The 26317-nt window shown below is 38.4% G+C and overlaps 1 protein-coding gene across 1 annotated transcript in view; it reads right to left on the bottom strand.

Moving 5' to 3' along the window:
* cntn4 (contactin 4) overlaps positions 1-26317 on the bottom strand; it is a 64007-nt gene that overhangs the window by 34269 nt on the left and 3421 nt on the right. The window contains exons 2-5 of the mRNA XM_067238289.1: positions 22563-22699; positions 14056-14188; positions 9975-10150; positions 3935-4030 (exon numbers count right to left, since the gene is read on the bottom strand). Coding sequence (XP_067094390.1) covers positions 3935-4030; positions 9975-10150; positions 14056-14188; positions 22563-22617 — 460 coding nt within the window. The 5' untranslated portion in view covers positions 22618-22699. The remainder of the gene's footprint in view (positions 1-3934; positions 4031-9974; positions 10151-14055; positions 14189-22562; positions 22700-26317) is intronic.

The following is a 26317-nucleotide window of genomic DNA, read 5'->3' as shown; positions in this document are numbered from 1 at the left end:
TGCTTCCAATTAATATTATGTGTCTTTCTGATCATCTGGTGTTAATAATACATGTAATGCTCTCTCTGACAACAATATGCATTTTTAATTACGAAGCTACAAAGCAAAAGCACCAAGGCATGCTGAGAACGATAAACAAACATAAAACAAAAAGGTTCCTAATAGTCCTCTTCAACGTGTAATAATGATCAGATGACTGAGCTAGCACAGTGGAATTACAGGGGATGAGGAGGAGATGGGCAAAGACATGGGAGGGGTGGGGGGTCAGTTTCAAGATCTTAACTCTCTCTCTCCGCCTCTCCTCTTCTCTTACAGTTTGTTTCCGTTTTGAGAGGATGGCCCATGAGAGTGAGCTGAGTGTCAAGATGCAACATGAGTCACATTACAAATCACATTGAGAGAACTAGTGTGACCTCCAGTAAAACTCAATCATAATCTGCAGACTAGTTAAACTAGCAGCATGCAAGACACTGCCTCTCTGTGCTGGAAAAACGAAATTCCACACAGCCTCCCGCAGAAAACACCACTCCGTCAGTACTGCCACTCCAATTGTGCTACAACGGGAAGCGTTCCCAAGTCTGCTCCGGGCTCTGAGAATCCTCCTCCCGTTACTTTACAGGACCAGACATAATGCACATGCTTTGTGTTCTCAAAGCCTGGGGTCATAGAAAATAAAAACAGAAAGGACACACTAGACTTTTCTATTTTTGGTGGGTATGTGCTCAAGTGATTTCAGTCTTGAGTGCCCTTAAAACATCCCTCTCCATTATAAAATGGAGGTCAGCTGCATTAGGACTAAACACAATAATTGAGTAATACAAAGACTAATGGTAGGTCACACAGACAGCCTATTAATGCGGTGGAGTTTGAAGGAGAGCAAAAGTGACAACCTCTCAGCTCTTCTGGCTTCTCTGTGTGAGATTGTCGTGGAAGCTATACATTTCTGGAAACAGAACCAACAAATTTTTCAATCCAAGGGTATTAGAATCCCCTTTCTAAAATATAATTTTAACACTAATGTTAGCAGGTCATGGGTGTGTGCCTTCTCCATCTAATGTATTCTGTTATAATTACGCACAGCCCAGTCAAGCTCGCGAAGCAGGAGCAGTGGCCTGTCACATCTAAGCTGCATGGGTTGAGGCAGCTCCTTGCTTCTAGGCCGGCCTGTGTGTCTGTGTCTGGCATGGCAGTGTGTGTCATCCCTGATCTGCACTCAGCCCAGTCTTCTCGTTCGGTTTGCCTGCTTACAGCAGGGGAGGGAGGGGGACTCTGTGTACACTGGTTCAAAAATAAATACAAACATTTTGCACCTTTCAGATATAGTGAATCCATTGCCTTTATGGCTTTACAGTAGTTGCTCAAATCAACAGTCGGTTTATGTGAACCTCTGGGCATAATACATGCTTCTACTGCTGAAGGCTGTTGTGTAACTGTACGTACTGTATGAAGTAAGGATTTGTGCTAAATACACCTTAATCCTCACTCTGTACTGTACTTCCAACAATGTGGCTCACTTCCTCACCCAATAAGGCTGAAAACAAATCAAGCGTAAGGGATTGAAGCATGCAGAAATATGTGTTTATGCTCAAGGGACAAAAAAAACAGGTATTCAGGTTGCAACCTCGCTTTATTGTCTGCCACCTCAGAGCCACTACAAGAAGGCAATCACTGGAACAGCGGAAAATATGTCGACAAGCCCTTTACTTTCAATGTATGATTAAGATTTTGACTCTTCCAGTCTCCTTTTTGTAAGAACTAATTTAGGCCTTGTCAACATCTCCTTTTACCGCAGACACACAAGGTCAAGCTATTGAAACGAGAAGGGTTTTGAGTTCAAAAGCACATTATGAAAGAGTAGAGAGTTCATAAAAAAAACATTACAGTAAGCCATAGAAATATCCATTCAATGATTATATTGTGCCATACTAACATAGCCAGACAGCTAAATCTAAACCAATCCTTTTGCCTTTGTAGCTGACCAATTATTACACAGTAAAAAAAAAACGGTTAAAATTCCACTCTAGCTATATTGCAATTATTTTGGGGGAAATAGTTTATAATCGCTCACACACAAAATGACACAAATGACGTGAGGTTTTAAAAGTAAGGGTATATAGACGTCTTTGTGCAAATAACAGTTACACCACTCCTAACACTACATATGAGTATAATTCTCTTAAACATTAATATAGTCAACTATTGTGTAACTATGCTGTATCAAGAATTACAGTGAGGGGTCCAGGCCGCTTCTTGTGTATTGAGTTAGGAAGCTGTCTTGTTTTTTTATATTGTTATTTTCTCTTTGCACAGCCGGTGACAGTGTATTCCTCCAGGGATGAAATCCCCACTGGCATTGAGGGATTTGTGTTTATGTACTGGGGCAAGGGAGCCTGGGGGACATGACGTGTGACTGGGGTCCAGCAGAGAGGAACGAGGTGCTTACACACTGCCAACTAGATGGCAGGAGAAATAACCTGGCATTACACTCGCACACACGCACAGCATGTAGAACACACACACACAAAACCACACACTCAACATAGAACATGAGATGCTTTAGAAGCATCTGTCATTTAAGTTCTTTGCTAGCCTGATTAATGTGTGTATCATTTCAAGAATGTACTATTTGCGTTCCCACCTGCACACTCACCCACTCACCCTTTCATGGCAGTGATCTGCATGTGTTTCTTGTTCATGTTAGTTCAGTTTCTTGGAAGCCACAAATCTGGTGTTGTTTATCCTCATATTGGTTATCACTTAGAGAACATGTTTTCAATTTGACTGGAGACACAAGTTTTCACATTTTAAAAGTGTGTTTTATGTACTTCTTCGTAAATGTATATATGAGTTTTGGTGGATATGTGTGTGTGTCTTCTATAATTTAGCCATTTGGAGTATAAAATATGTGTGAGTACAGTATTAAGTGAACAACTCTGAGGTTATTTATGGAGATTATAAAACTCTGCCATCCACTAATCAGATTATAACAGTAAAACCCCTGACAGCAATATTTTTTTGTCCCACCATGAACACTCTATTGGTAAACATTCTGTTGGTATTCATCTGAATATCGTCATACTCTTTTTCTCTTTACACTCACTCACACACACACACTCACACACACATCCACACACACACACACACACATATACCCCAAATCACCTTTTTTCCACACACTATTATTATTAATATTATTATAATTCGACACGTACACCCCCAATCACCACACACTATTCCTTGTTTTTGTAGGCCATGTACATCTCAATCTGCATTCTTATGCACACTGTTCATGCATCAGGCAGCAGGGGGAACTTCTGGACAGCTGTCTGCTATATATTATGTGTCCCTTGACAGTCACTCCTGCACAGAGTGTCCTCAACTCCACCGTCCATCGTTAGGCCGACCAACATATGGTAATGAATAAGGATGCACTGGGTGGTTCATCTAGCATAGCACCACCCACATGCATCTTCTGATTGAGATACATTACTTGTGAGGTAGGTGTCTAGGGTGGCATAGCAGATTGTTGCTATCAGTGCTTGTCATTGGGGGATACCATCATTAGATAGCGGGACACCATCTAATGATGACAGGACAGCAACTGAGAGCCACCTTTTATAATGGCTAAGTGATGACGCCAAAACAGTTTGATCATATTTCTTGAAGTTATCTCTAGGTGTTGATGACTTGCAGATGCATTGTCCAGGTCTATTCATGGCCTATATCTGCATGACTTTATACTACCTAGTGCTGGAAATAAGATAAAACAGGTGTTACATTTAAGAACTCCTCAACAAGAGATGGAAATAATGTACCACATGGGATGCATCTCCCATACAAAGGCAAAGTGACATGCTAGAGGGAAGTCTGACAAGCCAAAAAGTTGAATGTATGAACAGTTTTGTAGAAAGATATTCATGAAGGGTTTTCTTACCTCCAGAGTGCGATGGAGGTCCACACAGGAGAACCACACCCTGTCCCTCACGCACTAACACAGAGCTTCTTCTGTGCATCTTGAAATGTTCCAAGTCTGAAAAAAAATACACCCAATGTAAACTCCTGACAGATATGGCACTAGACCCTTTTGATATAAAGTAAAACCAGTGCAATGCCAACAAAACTGTGTCAATGCATTACAGACAACTAAAAGACAATAACACTTAAACATTATTGATAATATAAAATATTTAAAAAAAGAATACATATTTGTTGGAGATGTGGGACCTTAGAAATATAAAGATTCATTCTCATGATAGTCATCATTGCTTGAGGTGAACAGACCTTGGAAATGCCTCAGGCCAAATCAACACCTTGTATGTTTGTTCTGACTGTCAGAGAGACATAAATACCTACTGCATTAAGTGAAACAACACTGTATAAAAACTGATCTTTGAAATTATGGGAATGTTGTAATATATTCAAATAAGATCAAGTGTGGATGAAAGTGTTGCATCAGCAACTTCAAATAAGTTATTCCAGTGAACAACATTATACTTGTGGAAGGTTGTTAAAATACAAACAAAATATGTAAATGTATGCTACAACAGTTCAGTAAAGAATATTAGAGTATATTAGGTACTATAGTTATAGATGTAATGTATTGGGATTAAAACGGATTTGGCCTAAATCAATAGGGACTTCCAAACTATAGCACTTTACAGGTTCTTTGGTATGTAAAGAGGATTTTGCTGGGCTGGGTCACACTTGAACAATTTTAACGGACCCAGTGGTTTTCAGATTTCCATTGTATTTTATTTATCACACTCACCATTACAAAGCTATTCAAAAATAGTTTAGAAACTGAAATGAGCCTTTTATTGAAACTAATGTACTAATGTCTGCTTTCCAATTGATGGACTACACCCTTTTTGCAATCCCCTTTGCTACTGTAGCCAGATGGATCTTTATATAGGTATTTCAGAAAACACATAAGAGTCTACATGGATGAGCTTACTGAGATACCACAGGAATCCGCAGAGGTGGATGAATACATTGACAACATTTCCATGTTTTTTATGATTAGCTTATCGGTAATTTGATTTACATAATAAAAGAAAATTAAAAAATATATGCATTTATTTTGATCACATTCTGCACATGGCACAAACTAGAAAAGCAAACTATCTTAATTCTTCCTGACCTCTCTAAGGTCTTTGAGGTGTTTTGTCAGAAGGGTCAGAAACGACAGAAAAACAACCAATAAGAATAATGTTAAGTACAGTTTAATGCAATGTTAATTTGATTGGATTGATATAGCTGATTTTAGAGCACAAATGAAATAATTTTTAAAGGATTAATTAACTTCCCTCACTAATTTCCCTTGATGTGTAAAATGCTCCATATTGTCAAGTCACCTCAATAAAGATGGAGGAATGGAAGCTCTCATTGCAGGGCGGCTCAATAGGACATTTTAAAGCAGAGCAGAGACCAACTCACTTTGAAACTAGATTGCTGATTAGTTCTGCTCCAAGAGCAGATTTAAATGCAACATTACTGTGCTCACTGATTTATGAAGAAGACTATAAGGTCAGCTAATATATGTCATATTGGCTGTGGGACAAGTCTATTATGAGGCAGGCTTTAATTATTCCTTAAAACATAAATCTCCTCTTAACCCAGGAGCACTCTTTTACTAATATCTTTTGGATTTTCTTAAGCTCTGTTAAGAAAGGTAAATCTTAGAATTCCCTTAAATTACTATGAGATTTGCCAGTTGAGAGTCAATTACATGAACAAGTATCTACTGCACCTTTGCAATTTGAGAGATAGCAGTGAAACCAAAAAAAACAAAAGGATATACTATACTCTTATGTCATAAAAAGTAAAAAAGAATTAACATGTATAGGTAGTAAACTGGTGCAGTAGTGGCAGTAGTGTAGTATTCTGTGGGTTAACATCATTATTGTCGGTCGGTAAGGGCTGAATTTGAGCAGTCTAGACTACTGACGGTCAGGTAATCAAATACAGCTTGAATCAAGGACTTGCAAATGTCCTAGCCACAGGCCCATGGGTGTGCTTTTGTGTCTTGGTCCAATACAGGGACCATGGCATAGCAGCAAAAGCTTTTGAGTGGAATCATCCCTCACTTTCATCTCAAGGCAGGATAGTAGGTGATAAAAGCCATAGAGAGACAGACAGTCTGATGGAACAAAGTGAACTAGAGCATTGGACATCTAAGGTCCTGAATTAATTCCAAAGTGTCTTTTTGCCATCATTTTGGGTTTAGATTAAAGCTGTTGTAATAACAAGACACACTGATCCAGTTATATTTTTGTCTCTGTTTTGATATTTGAATCAATTGCCAACACACACAAATACACATCCACGCACACGCACACACACACACACGCATGCATGCACGCACACACATCTCAGTACACCACTCTCACTAGTCAAAAAAGAGCAAAAGAAGCATTGTTGCAAAACAGCCAGAGGAGCCCAACTGAATGTTTAGTACAGTATGCTACATGGTGCCTGTAGCAGGGACAAAGATAAGGACTTGACCAAAAGCATGCTCCTCTGAGCACACACAGCTGTGCTTTTTTGGTTCAAAAGGAAGCATGAAAGCATGCTCTCAGCCTTTAAGGGCCATCTCAAATAATTTCACATCAAACTTGTGACAAAGAGAACAGCCTTGTGTGGTTTGGCATTGAATTGCAAAATAAAAGTCTTCGAACTGAAAAAGATCTTTAGAACAGGTAGCTACTGTAACAAAAGAAAGGAGATCAGACTACACACTGCATAAGTCAATTGTAACCATGATTCATGATCATTTGGATAAGTAACTGATGATCTATCCAGAACCATTAGCATCCATTATTTTAAACCTGGGATGACACAGCAAACAATGATCCAGATTACCCTGATGATCACATCCCAGACATATGAGCATTTTAAATGCCAGCATGACTTATCATACTTCAACAAGGCTGCCCAACCATAACTATGTGATTCATTACACCCACAGTCTCCCTTTGTCTTGCTGAGCTGAAAGGGTGGCAGAAGGAAGTGGGGGAAAATAGTCAAAATGATAAACTGTAGCACAGTTCTAATTGTATATCGGTTTTCTTTTCATAAATGTATTTGAACCTTTCTTTTTTGGCAATAGGCTCCTCCTTTGTACTGTACTACTACTGTACCACTTTGTACTACTGAGAACCTTCTTCCTTAACATCAGGCTGTGCATGCTACTGTAGTTATCCTTGACGGTCACATTGTGAGTTGTTTGAAGGTTTCCAACAAGGGGTTCACTTTAACTTCCCTTAAACTCCAAAGAGGATGTTTCTTGACTGTTGCCTACAGAAGAGGCTCATTTTTATACACTAAAGTTGACTTGTTAACTATGTACGTGCATCCCTAAGTTCAACCAAAAATGTAATACATTTGAAAACCTCTCCATGGTATTTGTTCTATGAGAATCTATTTAGTGACTAAATATTGTGGCATCTATTTAACACATTCTACATGATTATTAATTTTGTCAAATATTATTAAATACTAAAATGTTCATGGGGCACAAATCTAGACCTTTGAAAGGAAATCAACAAAACATCATTCTTTTGACATGCTTAGAACACCCGGTAAACATTCTGCAGGTCTACTAACTATATGCTTTTATTGATTGGCTTTTATTTTCATTTCTAACGTCAGCATAGTAACAAACCCCACTGTACCTGTGATTCAGATATTGGATATACAACCTATTCATCAGTATGAATCATGGGTGACCATATTTGACATAATCACATATACAGAATCAATACAAATACTGATCAAGGGCAGCCTTTATTGAATGAGGAGGCCCTCTATCCATCAGTTATCCTTGCCTCAGGAAGTGGGCTGGACAGCAGCAAACTCCTCACAAGAAGAGGCACCATCCATCAAAAGTTAGGTAGAGGGAGGGGAATGCTGGATTATCTGGAACATTGCCACTCATGCAGTAACCTTGAAGACCCTGCTGACTACATAGAGTAACGCTCACAGAGAAATACAATTGTTACTCTGAGGAATGCTAACTAAGGTGTTATACGCTGGCTATCCCCCATGGCAACATTTCTCTAGACCAAAACATTGTCCATCTACTTAGACATGGTTTGATATCAACCCTGGTAATAATGCTCTTTCCATCACCAGTGACACATGCACTATCATACACATGACTGAAATAAATTGAATGCAGCCACAGTTGGAAAATCTGTCTGGTACAGTCAGGATAGACAAATCCTAAAGTCTAAATGGCTCATGGATCTAATGATTAATCCACAAAACTAACATAGGATAAAATAAAAATTAAAGTTACAGTACAAAATATAACAGTATTGGTGAAAGAAGGACAGATATTTCTTTCTCATTTTGATAAACACACCATGTCACACATTGAATACAGTTGTTGATTAAAACATGAAAATATATTGTATAACACCAATGTGCTTTGGAAAGATTATGAATGAGAAACATGATTAAGACACTATCAATATCTCTTTAATTAAAGCGCTCACAACACCCAGAACTCAATTACTTAACAAGAATGCGGCTTTTGTCAGAGAACAGCAATGATTTGCATATGAAAATTACTGCAATTTCCTATAGGCCTAGATCTACTGACAAGACTTACCTTATCAATGCAATTATTTAACTTCATTCAGGAGAAATTGTAAAAACATACATTTTCTAAGTATATTCTGTGTCCCTGGTACTGTGTTATCTTTAGTTGCAAGGTCACTAGCACAGGCCATATTTGCAATCACTATATAGCCAATTTTCATTAGTTTTTTTTGTCACAAGAAAATGGAATTGATTGTTATAGAGTGTATCGTGATAGAGGAGCAATAAAGTACTTCATTAATTCAACCTGAACATGGGTAGAATGTATTACTGAGTCATGTGCTTCTGTAGATATATATTTATTAGTCCTTTCAGAAATTCATGTGTCCATTCAGCAAACGTCAAACAAACTACAACACCAACAAAAACAACAACAGCACCAACAACAACAAACAACAGAGCACCTCAACAGAATCACAGATCTAGACACAACATATCACTAAAGTGCTTTACATATAATAAGAAGGTGCAGCATCCTCACACAAAAGAATATGTAGTCTTACATCCTTCTACAATTACATTGTCAAAGTAGTATGAAGTACCGGTAGTGTGATGTCAAATAACATGGCCACAAAATTGACAAGAATCAAAGAGCCATGTTGTAAATTGCATGACACATTCTAATAATATCATCTGCCCTCTAAATTATTCTCTTGAACCTGTACCATTCAATCAGTGAGTGGAGTTAATTAAGCTATAGCAAGAGTAATAAAGAAGATGGATGACACCCGGTCACAGATGCATGCCCTTAGTATGTGACGACAACTGAAGACCGGTAAGGTCAGACCAAGACAATTGATGGAACTGTCACTGTGTCGGCCTATGTTGACAGTGGAGTTCCCCCACAGAATAGGATTGGTCCTACCTAGGGGTGACTCTGTGCATGGTCTAGAGACAAAACAAATGGCCTGGGAGAGAGGCTACGGCCTTGCTCCAAACATCAGGAACCAGTATTCAATTTGCAGCAGCCACCTCTTTTTCACTGTCAATGTTGTAACTTTTTTTAACATTAAATCCAAGAAAACCACTGAACGAACCCCAGAACATAAGCAACAGTATATGTTTGAAAGTCTTCAAGAAGTCGTCTAAGAGGATTTGTTTGAATCTGTAGGTTCTGTTAGTTATTTTAAAGAAATCTTGGGTAAACTGCTAGTGAATAGCACTAGGTGTTGTTTTTGATGTTTCATGACTCAGGCATAATATCAGTGGTTAACATCTAGCTCCTTGAGTCTCAGCACTGGGAGCATCAGGTCCCCAGAACGTTACTATCACAAGTTCCACTGAAATATCTTTAATACCACATCCATTCACATTGGTGGCTGGTAGAGTTTGATTAGAATGGGAATAAAACATTAGTGTTAGTGACTTACATGAAAAGGTTAGGCTGGCCTCTCGGCTGACGATGGTCCCGAAAGAGTTGGTGGCGAGGCACTGATATGTTCCAGCATCTTGGTCTTTGTTCAGCTGGCTTATTCTGAGATTTCCTCCAGACAGGCTGTAGTGAGAGCCTGATTTTGGATGGATTACTGTGCCATTCAGTTTCCACCTTAGAAACAAAACGACAATAAATTTGAAATTAGTTTTTTGTTTTCACAACAAACAAACCAAAAATACCCTTGTGGACACTTCAAAATTTTAATCTTGTAAAAGTACTCAGCATGTAGTTGTATTGACACAGCATGGACGAAAACGAAGAACTTTACTAACTTCCTTAAATATTTTTTTCAAGAGAATTAAGAGCCAAAAGGGACCCCAATCATAAACTACATTGATGCCCTGTGTACCATGGAGAAAAAAATACTCCATTTTCCCAGAAAACACATAATTTTAGGCCATCCATCTAGTAAGACACCCAGTCAAACAGCATAAAAAAGAATCTTAATCATTGTAAAGCAATTCAAACTAATGGGTGCTCCCTGCTTTTTGTACTTTGCATTCTATACCACGCTACATGATTATTCATGGTGTTCCAAGTAATCAGCAAGGTTTATAATTCACTTATGATGCTGGTGGATCCTCCGTCCATACACTTAGAGCAAAGCGTATTACAGAAAACACGCGTGGGAAGAAAATCAATAGCAGTAAATTCCAGTTATAGAGGTATTAACCCATAACTCAAACCTAACACCCTGACACACAGAAACACCAGCATACAGTTAACTAATTATCTGTGATGTCCAGCCCTGTTACAACAAAAAGAAGAAACTCACAGATGAGTATGCATGATAATTCCTAATCACTTTATTGGAAAATGACCAATGCAAATAATGATTAAGCTCCAGAGGGATTAGCCCTTGATTATATCTTTGGAGGGAAGAGAATAATTGATTGTGCATATGGATTTCAAACAGGACTGATGTATTAAAAGGTTTCCGAAAATATCTCCATCTATTTGTTACACCTTTGATTAAAGTCTGAGTTTGCTACACGGCCGTCACACAATAATGTATGCATTATTGATCTAGAGGAAATAGGAATAAAGGCCTTAACAGTTTGCTTAGTATATACTGCATACAATGTATAGTGTCTGAACTTATTTAGCTTCGGTCATCTTTAAAGTCATACTAGTTCATACAAGAAATAACTGACTCTAGAGCTGTGACGAATTTGTTTAAATGTGATACAGCCTTTTTTGTACAGTCTATATAGAAATTGTTCAGGACTGTCACAAGCCTGTCAGAAGTGAGTCCCTTCTCTCAAGAGTGTTGTTATCAAACACCATAGAGGAGGTCCACAGTTTCTTAAGACTACTCATACAATGTACTATATACTGTTGAGGCAAACAAGAACAAACATTAATATTTAACTACACAGTGTGAACAACTGTTTAGAATTTCAGAGAACAATGCTAGAATGACAGGAGCCTCCAGATGATCGAAACCTCCTCATCAGCTCTCACAACAGCCAGTCTGTGATGTACGTTTTTATTTGTATAGGGTTTCATGCTCACATTTGAACACACTGTTGAATGTGTCTCCCAATACAGATTGAAGGACTATCAGTTTAGGACAATAATGACATACTCAAATGAAAATGTGACAGCTTTCTTTGACTGAGATGATGATTGTGATAGAGCACATTAGTCCACCAGTCTTTAGGTCAACAGTTAAGCCTCCAACTCCACAGGGAGTGTACTAATCTGAGTGTATAAGGTTGGCACATATTCTATTATTGCGCCAGTAAACATACCTTTAACAAAGATTATTGTATGTTAATTATTGCATTGCTGAGTTAATGTAACAGCTTTGATATTAGCTTTGACATTTTGATGAAGTTAGCAATAGATTAAGCCAAGTACATGTCAAAGTTACAGATAATGTGATTATCTTACTTACTACCAATCATGTTAGTAGGAGACACGAGAACAGCAGTTCAATTTTCTGAGCACATGCTTTATGCAATCATGTACAAAGGGCAGTGCATACGGTGGCATCGTACTATGCCATCTGGTTTATGAGTTTGTGGAAGGTGGTCTGTTCCTTTCCTTAATCCTTTTGTGTGTCTGCTTTTAATTCAGATTTCCTGTGTGCTTACATTATTCACTAATCAATAGAACTAGTCATTGTATACTAGTTGCTCATGTATGTTCTCATGTAAGCTTGCTATTAATAAGAGTAGATTGTGTGTATGTGTCAGGGATAATAGATGTTCGGGGTCAGGAGAAAGTACTGGCTAAACGTTCCTTGTCATGATTACAAGGAGAGCTCCACCAATGAACTCTAGTATGAGAGTTGTCATGTGTTGGGAGCAGTGAATCTCTTTCTCTGAGGCTGTTGTAACGTCATTACTGTCTGACTGTCACTATCATTGTTTACATTCTTGTACCCTATAAAAGATGGTCCTCCGGCCTTCAGAGGAGAGAGAGACCTGGTTGAGACCTAAGCTTGGTGTTGTGTTGTCATTTATGGTCAGAAGACTGGTTTTCTCTCCCAATCTGCAGATTGATAATACTTTTTAAAATCCAGAACTCTACTGAACTTAGTCACTCCGTTTATGAAGAGACGGACAAAACACTTTCTTCATCAGTATCCACAGTGTTCTGTCAGAATCGTACATTTAGCTTTAAAACATGTAATGTGGGTACGTGCAATTTAATGCTAATCTGTAAGGTCAACCAGTCACAAGATGCAATTGTGTGATGTGCAGATAATGAATTTTGAACATGATTTAGCCTACAGCTGCAAATGAGAAGAAATCCCTGGTAGACAGCTTGGGCAGCAACCCCACTAGAAGACAGGCCTATACAGCAACCTTGACAGGAAACAGCTGATTAGGTCAACCTCTAAGCTGGCTCAAGCTCAAGTATTAAATGCACCAATCTTTCTAAATCTCATCCTAGTAATGTCAATGAGCACATGTTTAATTTGACCTCATAGTTTCCAGAGATACAACATGCTAAACTTTCAATATACTAATAGACCATGCAGGGAGGAAATGGAAGAGTGAAGGTGGGTAGGTTGTTAGCTCATATGCTTGTGCAATATGCTGCTCCATTTACAGTACACAGTGCCCGTGATGCAGTCAGTGATTAAGATGTCGGTGAGATACACACACAAAGATTCCTGTAACTATAGCTGGTGCACAGTGCCTGTGGTGAAGTCGGTGACACACTTTGACTTTGGAATTTGATTCGGGTGGTGTGAAGTCCAGTGGCTTGAAAACCTGTAGTTTCTGTACTTTCGTGGAGTCCGCTTGTCTTTAATTAGTATGTCATAGAAAGTGGTGCAATTTATAGGGCTATTTAATTTTCATGAACCACAAATAAGAACATTCACGAACCACCTTCACAGCATTTCAACTTCATAGTGTCGTGTGAGATTAGTGGCTCAAGCGTTCAGTGGAGCTCAACTCAACACTGTGATATTTATTTATTGCGAGATCCATAGTGACAGCTCAACATGGCTGTAAGGGATCCATGGCAAAACATGGTGGCAAATTATAATTTTCGATCGTGAAGCGCTCATAAACAACATAAACCGCAGCACAGGGTCCTGAGACGGACACCTGCAACATTACAACTTTGCACAGTGCTCGGTTCTTGAGATAATTCTTTAACTAAAATCCCACTATAAAACTTTCACAGACAGACACACAGAGATTTCTTGCATTGAAGTATAGATGCTGGATTTCCAAAAAACTGATTAAAGTATGATGATGGTTGTTTAACCGTCACCTAACACTTAACACTTTCTGTGAAAAGACTGTACAGTATAGGTATAGTCAATAAGAAAAATACCCAAATTGAACATCTGAACCTGCTAAATAGTATGAGCCACAACCCAACTACTATATTTTTTTATGTATTTTTATACACAAACATCTCCAACTAGACATACATTTTTTTATGCTGAGCCCATCCTCCTTAGTGTCTCTTTCAGCTCTGCACATACCATATGTACTGTTTGTGGCCGTTGTGTAAATTGGAAAAGGTGTTTACTCCAGTGTACTCACCTATATAGAGTAGGTGGACTTCCCTGGGCCTCACAGCTGAAAACCACCTCCCGGTTCTTTTCCAGGGAGTCAACAGGGAATACTATGCTGCCGGGCTGCTTGGTGAATACAGGGCTCTGCAGGACACCACTTCCTACAGGACAGAAGGGAAAGACAACACATCCACTTACACTTGGACACCAAACCTTGTGAAACAGGCAATTAGTCAGACAGGCCAAACAGCCTAGACCTTGTAAACTGGAGGGAGCAAACCACAAGCAGACAAAACATATCAATTAATTCAGCTTGTCACTGCACCATGGCACAGGAACGACTTATTTGAGGTGGGATGTGTCTTCAAAAGCTATTTAGTTGGTAATAGGATAGCTCCTGATTTATACAGAACATCCGACAGGGAAGGTTTCTCATTTGCCTTTTGTCAACGTGCATCCTATTTTACCAAGGAGCTATCGGAGTAGTTTTGTCCCCACAGACATTCAAGCAATTAGTTGTGTGGTTAGCATTCCTCGTTTGTGGTTTGTATTCTCTTTGAGGAATGACACACACAGCGGAAGTCTCCATTACTGCATGGAAAGCTGAGCATCAAATGGACTGCATGTGTCAGTTGACTTGGTGTCAGTAAGCCATGGGAATAATGGATAAGAGACACCACTAAAGTAATAATTTTACCTTTGGCCCAGAATGTGATCAGATGCCATCTTAGTTGTACATGTATACACCACATACCTCCACAGACGTCACATCATTTTTACTTTGTGAGAGTAAGTGAAACAACCCAGACTTCACCGACAAAAACTGTGCAATGTTGCCAGGCTGGATTGCTACTATAATTTTACATATGATCCGGATGTCTGATAATTGAACAAAAAATATTAATACAAATATTGAATAAGCAAAGTATTAGCAAATTACACATTATTTCAAATATGTGTTGCGATATTTTGCAATATGCTAATGAACTATGTATAAATGGCTTACTGGTTTGACAATTATAATCAATGTCATGTTTCCAAAAAGGACATCTAAATGCAAAACTAGTGTGGGTGGTTAATGCTTTAATTTAATGAAGAGTAATAAATTATGGCAAACAAATTAATCTGACTGATTTGACTGAAGTAATTTTCAAACCAAAGCTAACTGTGCATTTATGTGCAACCTGCTCTGCATAACTAAGAATAGGTCACATGATTCTGGAATGGCTAGGGTCAGAGGTCTTACTGATGGCCAGCAGCAATGCACTCTGTCACTGCAATGGAAATCCAGGCCACTTATTTTCCATTCCAAAACAGAAAAGCTTTTCTAGCAGCAGGAGGCATACAGATTACATGTGCAGTAAATAACAAACCTGTTCAAAACAATTTTCATCATTCAATGCATTGTTTAAGTGATTACATAAAAAAGAGAGATTTGTGTTGAGAACATTCCCAGTGATCTATTGTTTTTACCCTGACAAATAGTCCAGTGTCATGGTTACTATGTGTTGTGAGAAGTTAGACTGGTAGTCTGGTGAAAATGTAAGGTGTGCTGTGTGAAAACCAACACATCTGTTGACTTGGGGATGTGTGTTTGGGGATCCTCAGGTTTCCCTTGAGAAGAGTAGATAAATAACAGCCAGACTCTAGGGGTGCCATGAGACGGACAAGATAATAAATACACATCCTGTATACACACAAATAATACCTGAAATACTATAAATTGATGTATGTGTAATTACGCAGTATGTTGCAGTGAGTTACAGTACAATCAAGTACAACTTGGCAATCTTTGCAGATAAGAATAATTTCAAGTTGGATGTTAGTATTATTCCAAGAATATGTGGGCCTATAGTGATATGTACTCCAACACAAAGCAACAGTACATTTGTCTTTTATTTCAATAGTTTTAGTTAGTTCTTCTGGGCAGCAATTCTGCTTTATTTTTTTTGACATTGACGGACAGGAAAGTATGACATGCAGGAAGTGGCCCATGCTGGAATCAAACCCAGGCCCCTGCAGCAAGGGCTCAGCCTATGTGGTACATGGTGAGCCACCTGGACTACCCACAACTATCTTAGTTAACTATGCAGTATGGCAGCATTAGTTAACTATGCAGTATGGCAGCATTAGTTAACTATGCAGCATGGAATATGGGAGGTGAAAACACTGTGGTGCCACTGCTGGAAGGGAGCCCCAGCCAACAACAAAAAAACTGCAACATTTTTAATTGTTTTCACCAATTCGAGAGGGGATACATTTAAAGTGAAATATATTAACTTAACTGTAGTATATTATCTTAACTGTAGACAGATTATTTTAAGGAAATAATCAGATTTGATTTAGGTTTGAGTGTAGTAATCTGTATTTAAATAAGAATAAGCATTAAGGAACACATTTATGTAAAAATTTCCCTTCAATGTTATTGCACTTGAGCTGGCATAATGAGGCTTGTTTTGTTTCCATTTAGACAGACACGTCAGCTAAGTCCTCACAGGGAGGACTGAACTCCCCAGGGAAGTGACAGGTGAGTATTTATGTCTAAGGATGCATGATGAAACAAGACCACAGAATATTGCCATGCAAGGACAGTACAGTACACAACCGACCGTACAACTGAAGTATTATATATTCAGTGATAATATATTTAAATCAAGTGGTTGTACTCATATTTGCATTTGAAATACATGTCTAGACAGGTCAGCTCAGCTCTTGTATGCACTTTTTACACTACACTGGCAAAGTTTGAATTGGATTGCATCATAAGCCACACATAAACACACAGTACTCCCAAAAGCACTCATACCACTAATATGAGTCACAGTGGCTTGCTGTTTATAAAGATGGCATAGTTTGTCTAAAGCCTAATGAGATTTCATAAACATTTACATGATTGTAGTAAAGTAAAATCTTGATTAAACTTCAAGCAGGTGTATTTCTTATTAAATAAAATAAAAGAAAAAGGTGAATTTGTCCTTGGGGGACAGAAACCATAAAGCAGTGCAATAGAACCCATCTTGCCCGGTTTCTGTCTGCCAAAAACTGTGAAAATCAATGAACCCCCTCCTCTCAGCCTCTCAATTAGCCTCACATACTCATTAAAAACTCTACAATCTGTCAGAAAACAATGCTAAAGTTGTGACAATGTACAGCTTTTCAGTGCTTTTCTCAGACTGACAATGGCATTAATCATTCATTTCTCAAGCTTGTTTGACTCAAGCACCATTGCAAAATTGCCTTTGAAAACTGTGTACCCACACACGGTGAATCATGGTGGAGAATACTGAAGAGCCGTGAGGCTAACAAGACTGATTTCCTAGATTGCATGAATAAAACATTTATTGATATGCATATCAAAAGAAAAGTGTTGACAAAGCAAAATAAAACCATAGCGAAAAAGCTAAGCAGCCAATGAGAGGGAAGGAGAGGAGAGAAAAGCAGAAGAGAAGAGAGGAGAGGAGAAGAGAGATCAGCTCCTTGCATTTGGTCTGAATCACTAACATCCTCAATTAGCAAGGGCTTGGCTCTGTGTGGTTGTCAGGGGACACCCCCTCCTTCATCCTGCCATACAAAGAATAATTGCTTCTCCTGAGGAGCAGGTGAGAGCACCTGGAGAGCCAGGCTCCAGGTTACCAAGACAGTGTTAGATGTCTCTGACAATAGCTGAGTTCTCCGTAAGTCTGTCATCAGACAAACATATGCACTAATGAAACCCTTAATGGAACAGAGACCCAGAGAGAATTTATTTGGTTGTAGAGGTATTTGATCTAATACTTGAAATGCAACTATACAGTATAAAGTGTATGATTGTATGATACGTTGCTCAATATAAGTTCTAAATAAAAAGGCGAGATGGCGTCATCCTTAAAAAGCACACGCCTACTGGTTGTCTCCTTTGACAGGGCAGGGATAAAGCTAACACACCTTACACAGTAATCTACTTGTAATCAACACATTTTAATGAAGTGGGGACAGCTGTGCTGCTCAGGAGGTCCACATGGACAGAGCCCTGTGGGGGCACTGGGCCACGAAGCACACCCAGGAGCACTGGCTCAGCTGGCCAGACACCAGCAGGCACACCTCAAGCTGCTCAGCCATTGGAAGGACAGAGGTCAATGTTCACCCTTCCATTGACAAACTGCCTGAAGAGAGATCATCTCTATTAGAACCACAGCTTAACATCAAATCAGACCATCTGACATGCATGACAACCTAGGTCTGAGTATTCAATGTCCTTCATGGCCACAGTACACAAACATGGAGAGGGGCATAGAGATTTAACATTGTTCTCCAATGTCACAATGATTTTAAGATATTCTTATTCTTATTTGCATTTCCAAGCCAATACATTCTCAACAGTCTATATTTCCCCACCATGTCACAGTATTTACATTATTTTGACCTTATTGAAGACATTTATGTACAGTAAGTAGTCCTAACAGGGCATGCTATTTATTGATGCATCACAAGAGTTGTTCACAATAGCAGCAGTAGGACTGAGAAATCTCAGAATATGAGAAAGACCAAATGTAAAGTAACAGTTCTGCTGTTTGTCCAGTGTATCCAAACCAATATAACTAAACCAGAAAATGTTTGATAACATGGTGCAACAAAATGTTTTATGTTTAATAAGTACAGCACAATTGTACTGGTCATCTTAATTTTCTGTTTGCAACAGTGTAGTATCTATTGTCTATTTGTTTGCTGTATGGGATGCCTTTTATTGCATTGCATTGAGTCATTTTAGCAGACACTCTTATCCAGAGCGACTTACAGTAAGTACAGGGACATTCCCCCGAGGAAAGTAGGGTGAAGTGCCTTGCCCAAGGACACAACGTCATTTGGCACAGCCGAGAATCGAACTGGCAACCTTCTGATTAGTAGCCCGACACCCTCACCGCTCAGCCACCTGACTCCTTGCCCATACTAATTTGCTTTATAGACTATTTACTATTTGTAGACAAATAAAATATCCTTTCTTTACATTAGATTGCTTTTATATGTATGTCCTTTATTATGTTCTGCTATTGCCATTTCAAAAAGGTGCTCATTAAACATAAAATGTCATTGCTTTTTGGAGAACAATTCAGCATCAAAGGTTTCATGCCGTTATAATTTGAACACACTTGGAAAAGCATTCGAGTCAATGCATATTGCCAACTGAGACATTCTAATTGTGAGGGGTTTAAATTTCAGCCATGCTTTTAGCTGGTAGAGACCCTGGGGCTGCATTAGTTATGTAACATCATGTGTTCATGATGTCTGGTCACCCAACAGGTCCAAAGACAGGTTAGAACAACTATAGTAATGTCTCTAGAGATTTCAAGGTCACCTCATGTTCAAATGGGAAATTACTCAGCATTTAGCCACCAAGTCTAAGAGGTGAAGAAAGCCTTTCTAAGGTCCTCACATACATGGCAAGAGTGTATAATGTTGATTTCTTGTGTAGGGAGATACTTAAATTCTCCATATCCATGGCATATCAGGTGTGGCAAATCAAGTTCTCAGGTGCCAAAATGGCATTCCAGCAGGAATGTGTGTAAACTCCTGTTAAAGGCTCATGAAAGTGTGCAAAGAATGAATACAATTAATGGAATGGCATAGCCATTGTCATTGAATAAGCAGGCGTAACATGTAAGGAATCAGAATTGTATGCATGTCCAGTGGAGGACAGCGATACTGCGGTAATCAGACGCCAACAGCGAGGCTTAGAGTGACAGTGGGAATGGGAGGCTAGCCTGTCATGCAGAACAAAGGTTTACTGTCGGAGTAGCAGAGGACACACAACTTCACAGTCCCCGTTTCACATACGCTACGGCTTGGAATATGACAAGTTATTGTTGTGTTTTTTTGTTAATTTGATCAATTATTTGCAGTGTGACAAGTTCTGTGACCTTTTCCATCAGATCTATTAACCACCCTCTGACTGAGGAGCTACTCACCTCCAGAGAAAAGTGTAAATCTTTATCAGAGAACTCAAATAAATACAAAAAATAGTTAATTGTATTGTAAGATGAATGAATGAGTTTAATATTATCATTATGAATCAAACAATTAGACTATTCTGTTATGGTAAAGCAGGTAAAGTACAGCTTTCATTTGAAGCTTGGATAATATTGTAATTTCATTTGAGTTAGACCTCAAAGGGAGTAGACATCAAGGCCAAGCACAGTTAGCTGTTAATTCATAAAACCAGAATGTCCCACAGTGGCAGCAGCTGTTCTGCTGGCTAGACTGTGAGAGGAGCAACAAGTAAACTCAACACCATGCTTATCAGAGCTTGTCAATCAGCACTGAACCTCCTGCTATGTGTCACCAAGAGTGACTGATTACCACTAAGCCCAGGGTGATTGAATGTTGGAAAAATGCATATCCCTGAGGAAGCCACACTTATGCTGACTCGGTTGCAAAAAGCAAAATCTCAACATTTTCATGAAACATAAAGTCTAAAATAAGTCTGGTGTGAGTTGAGTAATAAGTGGATGGGTTTACAGGGCAGTGCTTCTTCATTAGAGCCTTTTCCTCATCTTGATTAGGATAATGATTCCTGATTAAACACTTTGTGAAATCCAACTGATGTTCTCTGTTGACCCCACCAATTTGTAAGAAAGACAAATTAAAGTCCTCCATCAAAATGTGATCAATGCCAAAGAGCCCTTGGGTGATACGGGGACCACAGTATAATGAAGCAATAATTCAGCTTTACTGTACAGTAAAGGAGTGACGGATAAAAAACTCAGATAAGGTTTTTCAGTTGACTTATGCCCCCCTGTAAGCCAGCTTTATACTGTATCAATTGGAGGCATCACCTTAAGCCTTATTTCTTTTACAACAGCTTTATAGACAGAATGGGAGAATATAACCACGAGTCTCAATTTCCCACTTCAATAGTGTCTATGATCCCATGACCAGAGATCGCCTAGTTGGTGGGAGGTGCTACAACCAAACCAGCTCTGGTTATTCAATATGTTGTACATGATTAAATTCAAACAAAAACAAAAATACTATTGGAAAGGGTTCTTCTCACGTTTAAAGTCTCTGTCAACCACCATCGTTCACTAACCTCTTAACTGTGAGTCAGCACTTCAATACATTTGTACAGCGCGGCTGAGGAAAGCTATCATATCACTTAGGTCCGCAGTCACATGTACGCATGCAAAAAATGCCATCTTCATTAACTCCTTGTCACGCCCACGGCCGTGCCCCAGCCTACGTTTGCATGTCCTCATGTGTCCCTGTGGTCTGTGTTTATTAGTTTCACCTGTGTCTTGTTGATTGTCTGTCAGTGGTCTCGTTAGTGACGTTGCGTTCACCTGTGTCTTGTTTGGTTTGGTATTTAAGTCCTTGTTATTTGTTCAGTCTTGGTCAGTCATTGTGTGTTTCTTTCTGTATATCTGAAATCTTTCTTTTACAGTACACCCAGTGATGATTTTAGACCCTTTTTAAATTTCATGCATGGTCGTGGCCAACACAGCATTTTACCAGTGCTTCCCAACTTTACAACTTGCTCTGGAACCAATCGTCACTCCTAATGCCTAAACCTCACAGCCAATCAGAGGCAGAGTGGGGAGAGGTTTACAGACCCATCTTACATCATTTAGTAGAAACAATTTTATGTTAGCTTTACAGTAAGTGATGCTTTTGACTTTTGCTTTTTAAAGTAGTTCAACACAGGTAATCCCATTTGTTTAATTGTTTTCTATGATATATGCTATACAAATGTATTTATGGTTAAAAGAACATGACATTGTTTACAAGAACACAGGTTCTACATAGATCTAGCCTCTTAATTTTGCTCTCAAAGTGCACCAGATTCATGAGTTTAACTTTAAAATTTAATACATTTTCTTCTGAGTGACCATGCCCCCGGACCCCCCTAGAGGGTCGGGGGTTTGCCATATCCTTCTCACATTTTTCACCCCTGACCTGTTTGCATGTCTGTTATTAGCAAGGGGGTTTAGCACTTTTGCAAGGCACTGTATTCATGTCACATTCTCATTGGGGGCTGACCACCCCTAAAGGTCTGATCCTAAAAATCGCCCCTGAGTACACCAATGTCTAAAGTGAGCTCTACCCTTGCACAGTATAGTTAAGTATGGACATGGAGTATTTGATTACGACAGATCCAAGGTCATTGCCTTTTTTCTCAGGTGATGCAATTTCACATTTATTTGCAATCAATGGATTCAATTTAATATTTGTATCTTTTGTTTCATATCTGTAACTTTAATCTCCTCATTTAAAATCATGAAGACAAACCCAACTGCAGTCAACCTTTGCTGAGTGCCACCCCCACGACAAACTTATTTACTTTGACAATTCCTTTCTTATTAAATAAACTCTTCCACATTATTATTTGTAACCTAATGAAAAAAAGAAATTAATGTTTGCCTGTGGCAGGTGTATTTGAGTTACCTCCATTCTAAACTATGCCTTTCATACTTCAACCTGCCCTAAATACATATGAATAAGGACACAAACATCACAAAGAAGGCTCTTGCGAGCATCAAAAAAGTTCTTAATAAGGTACTTTACCTGCAAGGCACCTCGTGAGTGATGGCAGCACCAGCAGTTTCCATAGCAACATCATATTCAGTTTTGTAGGGTCAAAGTAGACTCACATCCAATCACAAATGTACGGTATCCTTTGTGTTTCTTTTTAGGTATTCAATCTGCATGAAAAGAGACAGGTGAAATTAAGAAATAAATAATAATGAACGTTGATAAGTAAGACAAGACAGATCATTAGCACTCGTACTGTGGAATAAAACAGACCAGTCATTTGAAAAGTGCATGAAGTGAAGTAAACTTACAAATTAAATTAAACAGAAACATTTGACTGCACATAAACAGTGTAAATATAATTAACTATAAATACTAATGTTTAACAAAATGGTATACAATAAGCCTAAATTAAGAGTAGTCTACAATAAGTGGTAAACTTACACGTGACTATCAAACATTTAGAAGACAGAAACCCACTGACAAAACTGACAGTCCCACTAGTGTCAAACCCCGATTTATTTAATTCCTCTACAGAAATCCCATGGATATTGCCATGGTTTAAGTAAACAAATATAAAAGTCTGCATTGTGTCAGTGGGATAGTAATTCTCTCTGTGCTCCAGGCCTTAAATGTACAGAGCAGAAGGATGGATCATGGATGGAAGGTGGGGTGTGAAGGCACAAGAGGAAAGAATTCCATCAAGACTCTGTCTTATGGTAGAACTTTCAATTAGTATTAGATGCTACTGAGTAGTAATTTATTAATTATCTGTAAGATACAATCCCTGCCCCAAAATATATACAGTTGTGACCCGAAGCATACTATAAAGGAATGCCAATCCTGTAGCATGGACTCGCTAGCCAGCATTCTTTTTTTATCACATAGTGCCTTGGCCCTTTTTTGTATTTTTTCCAATGGAGTGGTACAGTGTTTTGAGAAATAGACATGGGAAGGCTAAATGGGACACAGTGGGGGTAGGTACTGAGATTTATGCAGCTTTCCAGAGTCTAAGGGTAGAATACTGAATATGTCTGTAGAGAATGTCACAAGCTGCCTCTGGAAAAGATACGTACTAATGTTGAAAATGTATTAAAGCAATGTGACGAGCTAAGTAATGAAATGTACCATTTACAAAGCTTCTCTAGACAAAATGCTACAATAATCCAATGTCCCTTGGGTAAATATATGTTTATTCATAGAGATGAAGTACATTGCACATCTGTCTAGCACAACTCTGTTTAACATTTCCCAGACATACTGTACCAGAAGTGTTTAGAACTTAATGTGGTTGAAACTACTTTTTACTTGAAATGTTATGCCACACTTAAAATGTTCTTCTGAGTAATGCAATTATTAAATGTAAAACAATGGATGGAGAAAATCAATAAGTGACAAGATCTTATATCTTCTATTTGTGTGTCCCTTTGGATAAAAACATCTGCTAAGTGAATACAATTTGAAATATCATCGTCTTAGAAAATTAGTATGAGACTTAAATCTTGGTTTGTCTGAGTGGGTTTGTCTCTTGGTCATCTCTTTCTTTCAAGACTTTCGAGGCACTGTGTTCTACTACTGACAGGGAATATATTTTTATTTGTTTAACAACTTGAAAAGTCAGTTACAAATCCAGCTATGTCTTGAGACAGCGATCTTGAGTCAGCTATTCCCACTTGTGGCTGAAATCAAGTGATGCAAACATGAGATGTGTATTATTTCTCAAAAGGGCTTCCAATCAGAGTATTCAGTAAGAGGACAAGGATGTTCAAATAAATAAATAATGTATTGCTAAAATGAAGCGAAAATATATGCCCTCACCAGGGAACCCTATTAAAGTACACAAGGCGTGTGGACAATCAATTGTGGTCTAACACTGAATAAAAGCAATCCAGTGTTAGACCACATGGAATTCATTTAAACAACTTGGTTTCTTTTGCTATCCTCTTTGCCTTAGCTCCTAAGTGGTGAGTTAGCATATGTGGTACAGTCCAGAACTTGTCCATTTGAATGTTAGTCTTGTCTCTCAAATAATGGGGTGAAAACGAAATGAAGATCCATACGTTCTAGTTTTAACTGAAACTTGGTACTAACCTGTTGTATCAAAGACTGACATTTTGCTGATAAGATCAAAATAAAGGAAAGAAAATTAAGAAATGTGTAGATTGTATTTGTATTATTAAATGGTACCATGTATTTTATGTATAGAACAGTAACAACAGTGGGTGCCAGTTTGACATATGACAATGGCCAAGTTTCCCAGATTCGTTAAGAAGCTCTTAACGCTAAGAGCTTCTTAAGAGCGTTCTAAGAACGCTCTAGAACGCTAAACCCGGCCAATGACAGTTATGGCTCATAGAGCATCCAAGGAAGGGTTGTTACAGGCTCCATTACGCTTACATAAGCATCTACCTACCCTACATTGGTGATACAAGTTAGTAGGCTTCTACATAATGTCACATAAATATAAAATCTAATTGCATGGTTCATGTGCAGTACTCCATCTTCATATAATGAGGTCAGAAAAAACAAAGGTTTTGAATTACATATGTTTTGAAATCAGAAAAATGTATTTATACCTGAGAAGAACTTTGAAAGCTGTGTTCACTATCTAGGCCTCTAGCTCTCCATAAGTCCTTCTTCCAGCTGGTCACTTGATTGAACTCCCAGAGGATCACTCTACCCTTTAAAACTAAATACAAAAAGTGCTTCAATAAAATGTCTAGGTATTTAGCATATCTAAATGCATATCTAAAATATTAGTCCTTAGGAAAACAGGAAATGTGTCAACACAATTGATTAAGTCAACACAATTGATTAAATTGATAATTGATTAAATCAAGCCATTCCAATAACCATTTCTTAGCCAGTGTTACACCTTTGTTGGGTGCATTATGTATATACTAGTCTATCAAACTAGATCTTTTGAATGCTTTCTGTCATCATATGCTCTCTACACTTCTAATTTGTCTTTTATTCAAAGGATGAGAGAAGGAAATAACACCACATGGGCCATACGATTTATTTATTGTGTTTGTATTGCAATAAATGAAGTAGGAAATAATGCCCAGACATCATGACCTCACCCAATGGAGTACTATACATTTCAAAACACTTGCGCAATCGGATAATGTCCCATTGCAATAATGCAGTAACAAAGTGCAGAAAGATAAAAAGAATTCCCATGTCAAGTCGTCAACTGAAACACATTCTCTAGAAGAAACACAGACCTGACCTCTTGCTGTGATTACTTGTAAAGCTGTTGTTAGCAGTCCACATATAAAGCATATTTAATAATGCAACAGTCCCAATGCTTGTATTTATCCTAAAGCTAGTTGTAGGGTGGTGTTGTTATTGAGCCCTCTATTAAAGCCAGTGCCAAGAAGTTGCAATGCTGCAACATGTTTAAAGAAAACAATGCAAACAAACCATAAAACATAAATAGAATACATTTAAGAATCTATTTTAGGCAGCATATAGGAATTTACACATGGGGTTGCATATACAGTACTGTATTTACTATTTTAATTCATATATTATTTTTCTGAATTCTACTTCATAAATTATGAACGAGGAGATCAGGGTGCAAAATAACCCTGAGGGAATAAGAGATTGTTTAATTGAAATCCAATCCATAGTCCGTGCAGAGACCACAATATCTCAGACAGAGAACTAATCACTTGGGGCAGACTAAATCCCTTTTAGTGAAAAAAAGCATTTATACTAAGTGACATATTTTGCCTTTGCCCTTTTTAATGTAGAACTGGTAAGGATAGAAGACTTTAGTTAAT

The sequence above is a fragment of the Osmerus mordax genome, chromosome 1 (genome assembly GCF_038355195.1).
Source record: "Osmerus mordax isolate fOsmMor3 chromosome 1, fOsmMor3.pri, whole genome shotgun sequence".
NCBI classification, from domain to species: Eukaryota; Metazoa; Chordata; class Actinopteri; order Osmeriformes; family Osmeridae; genus Osmerus; species Osmerus mordax.
The sequence above is the reverse complement of the archived record's forward strand: the minus strand, read 5'-3'. Positions and strand labels throughout refer to the sequence as shown.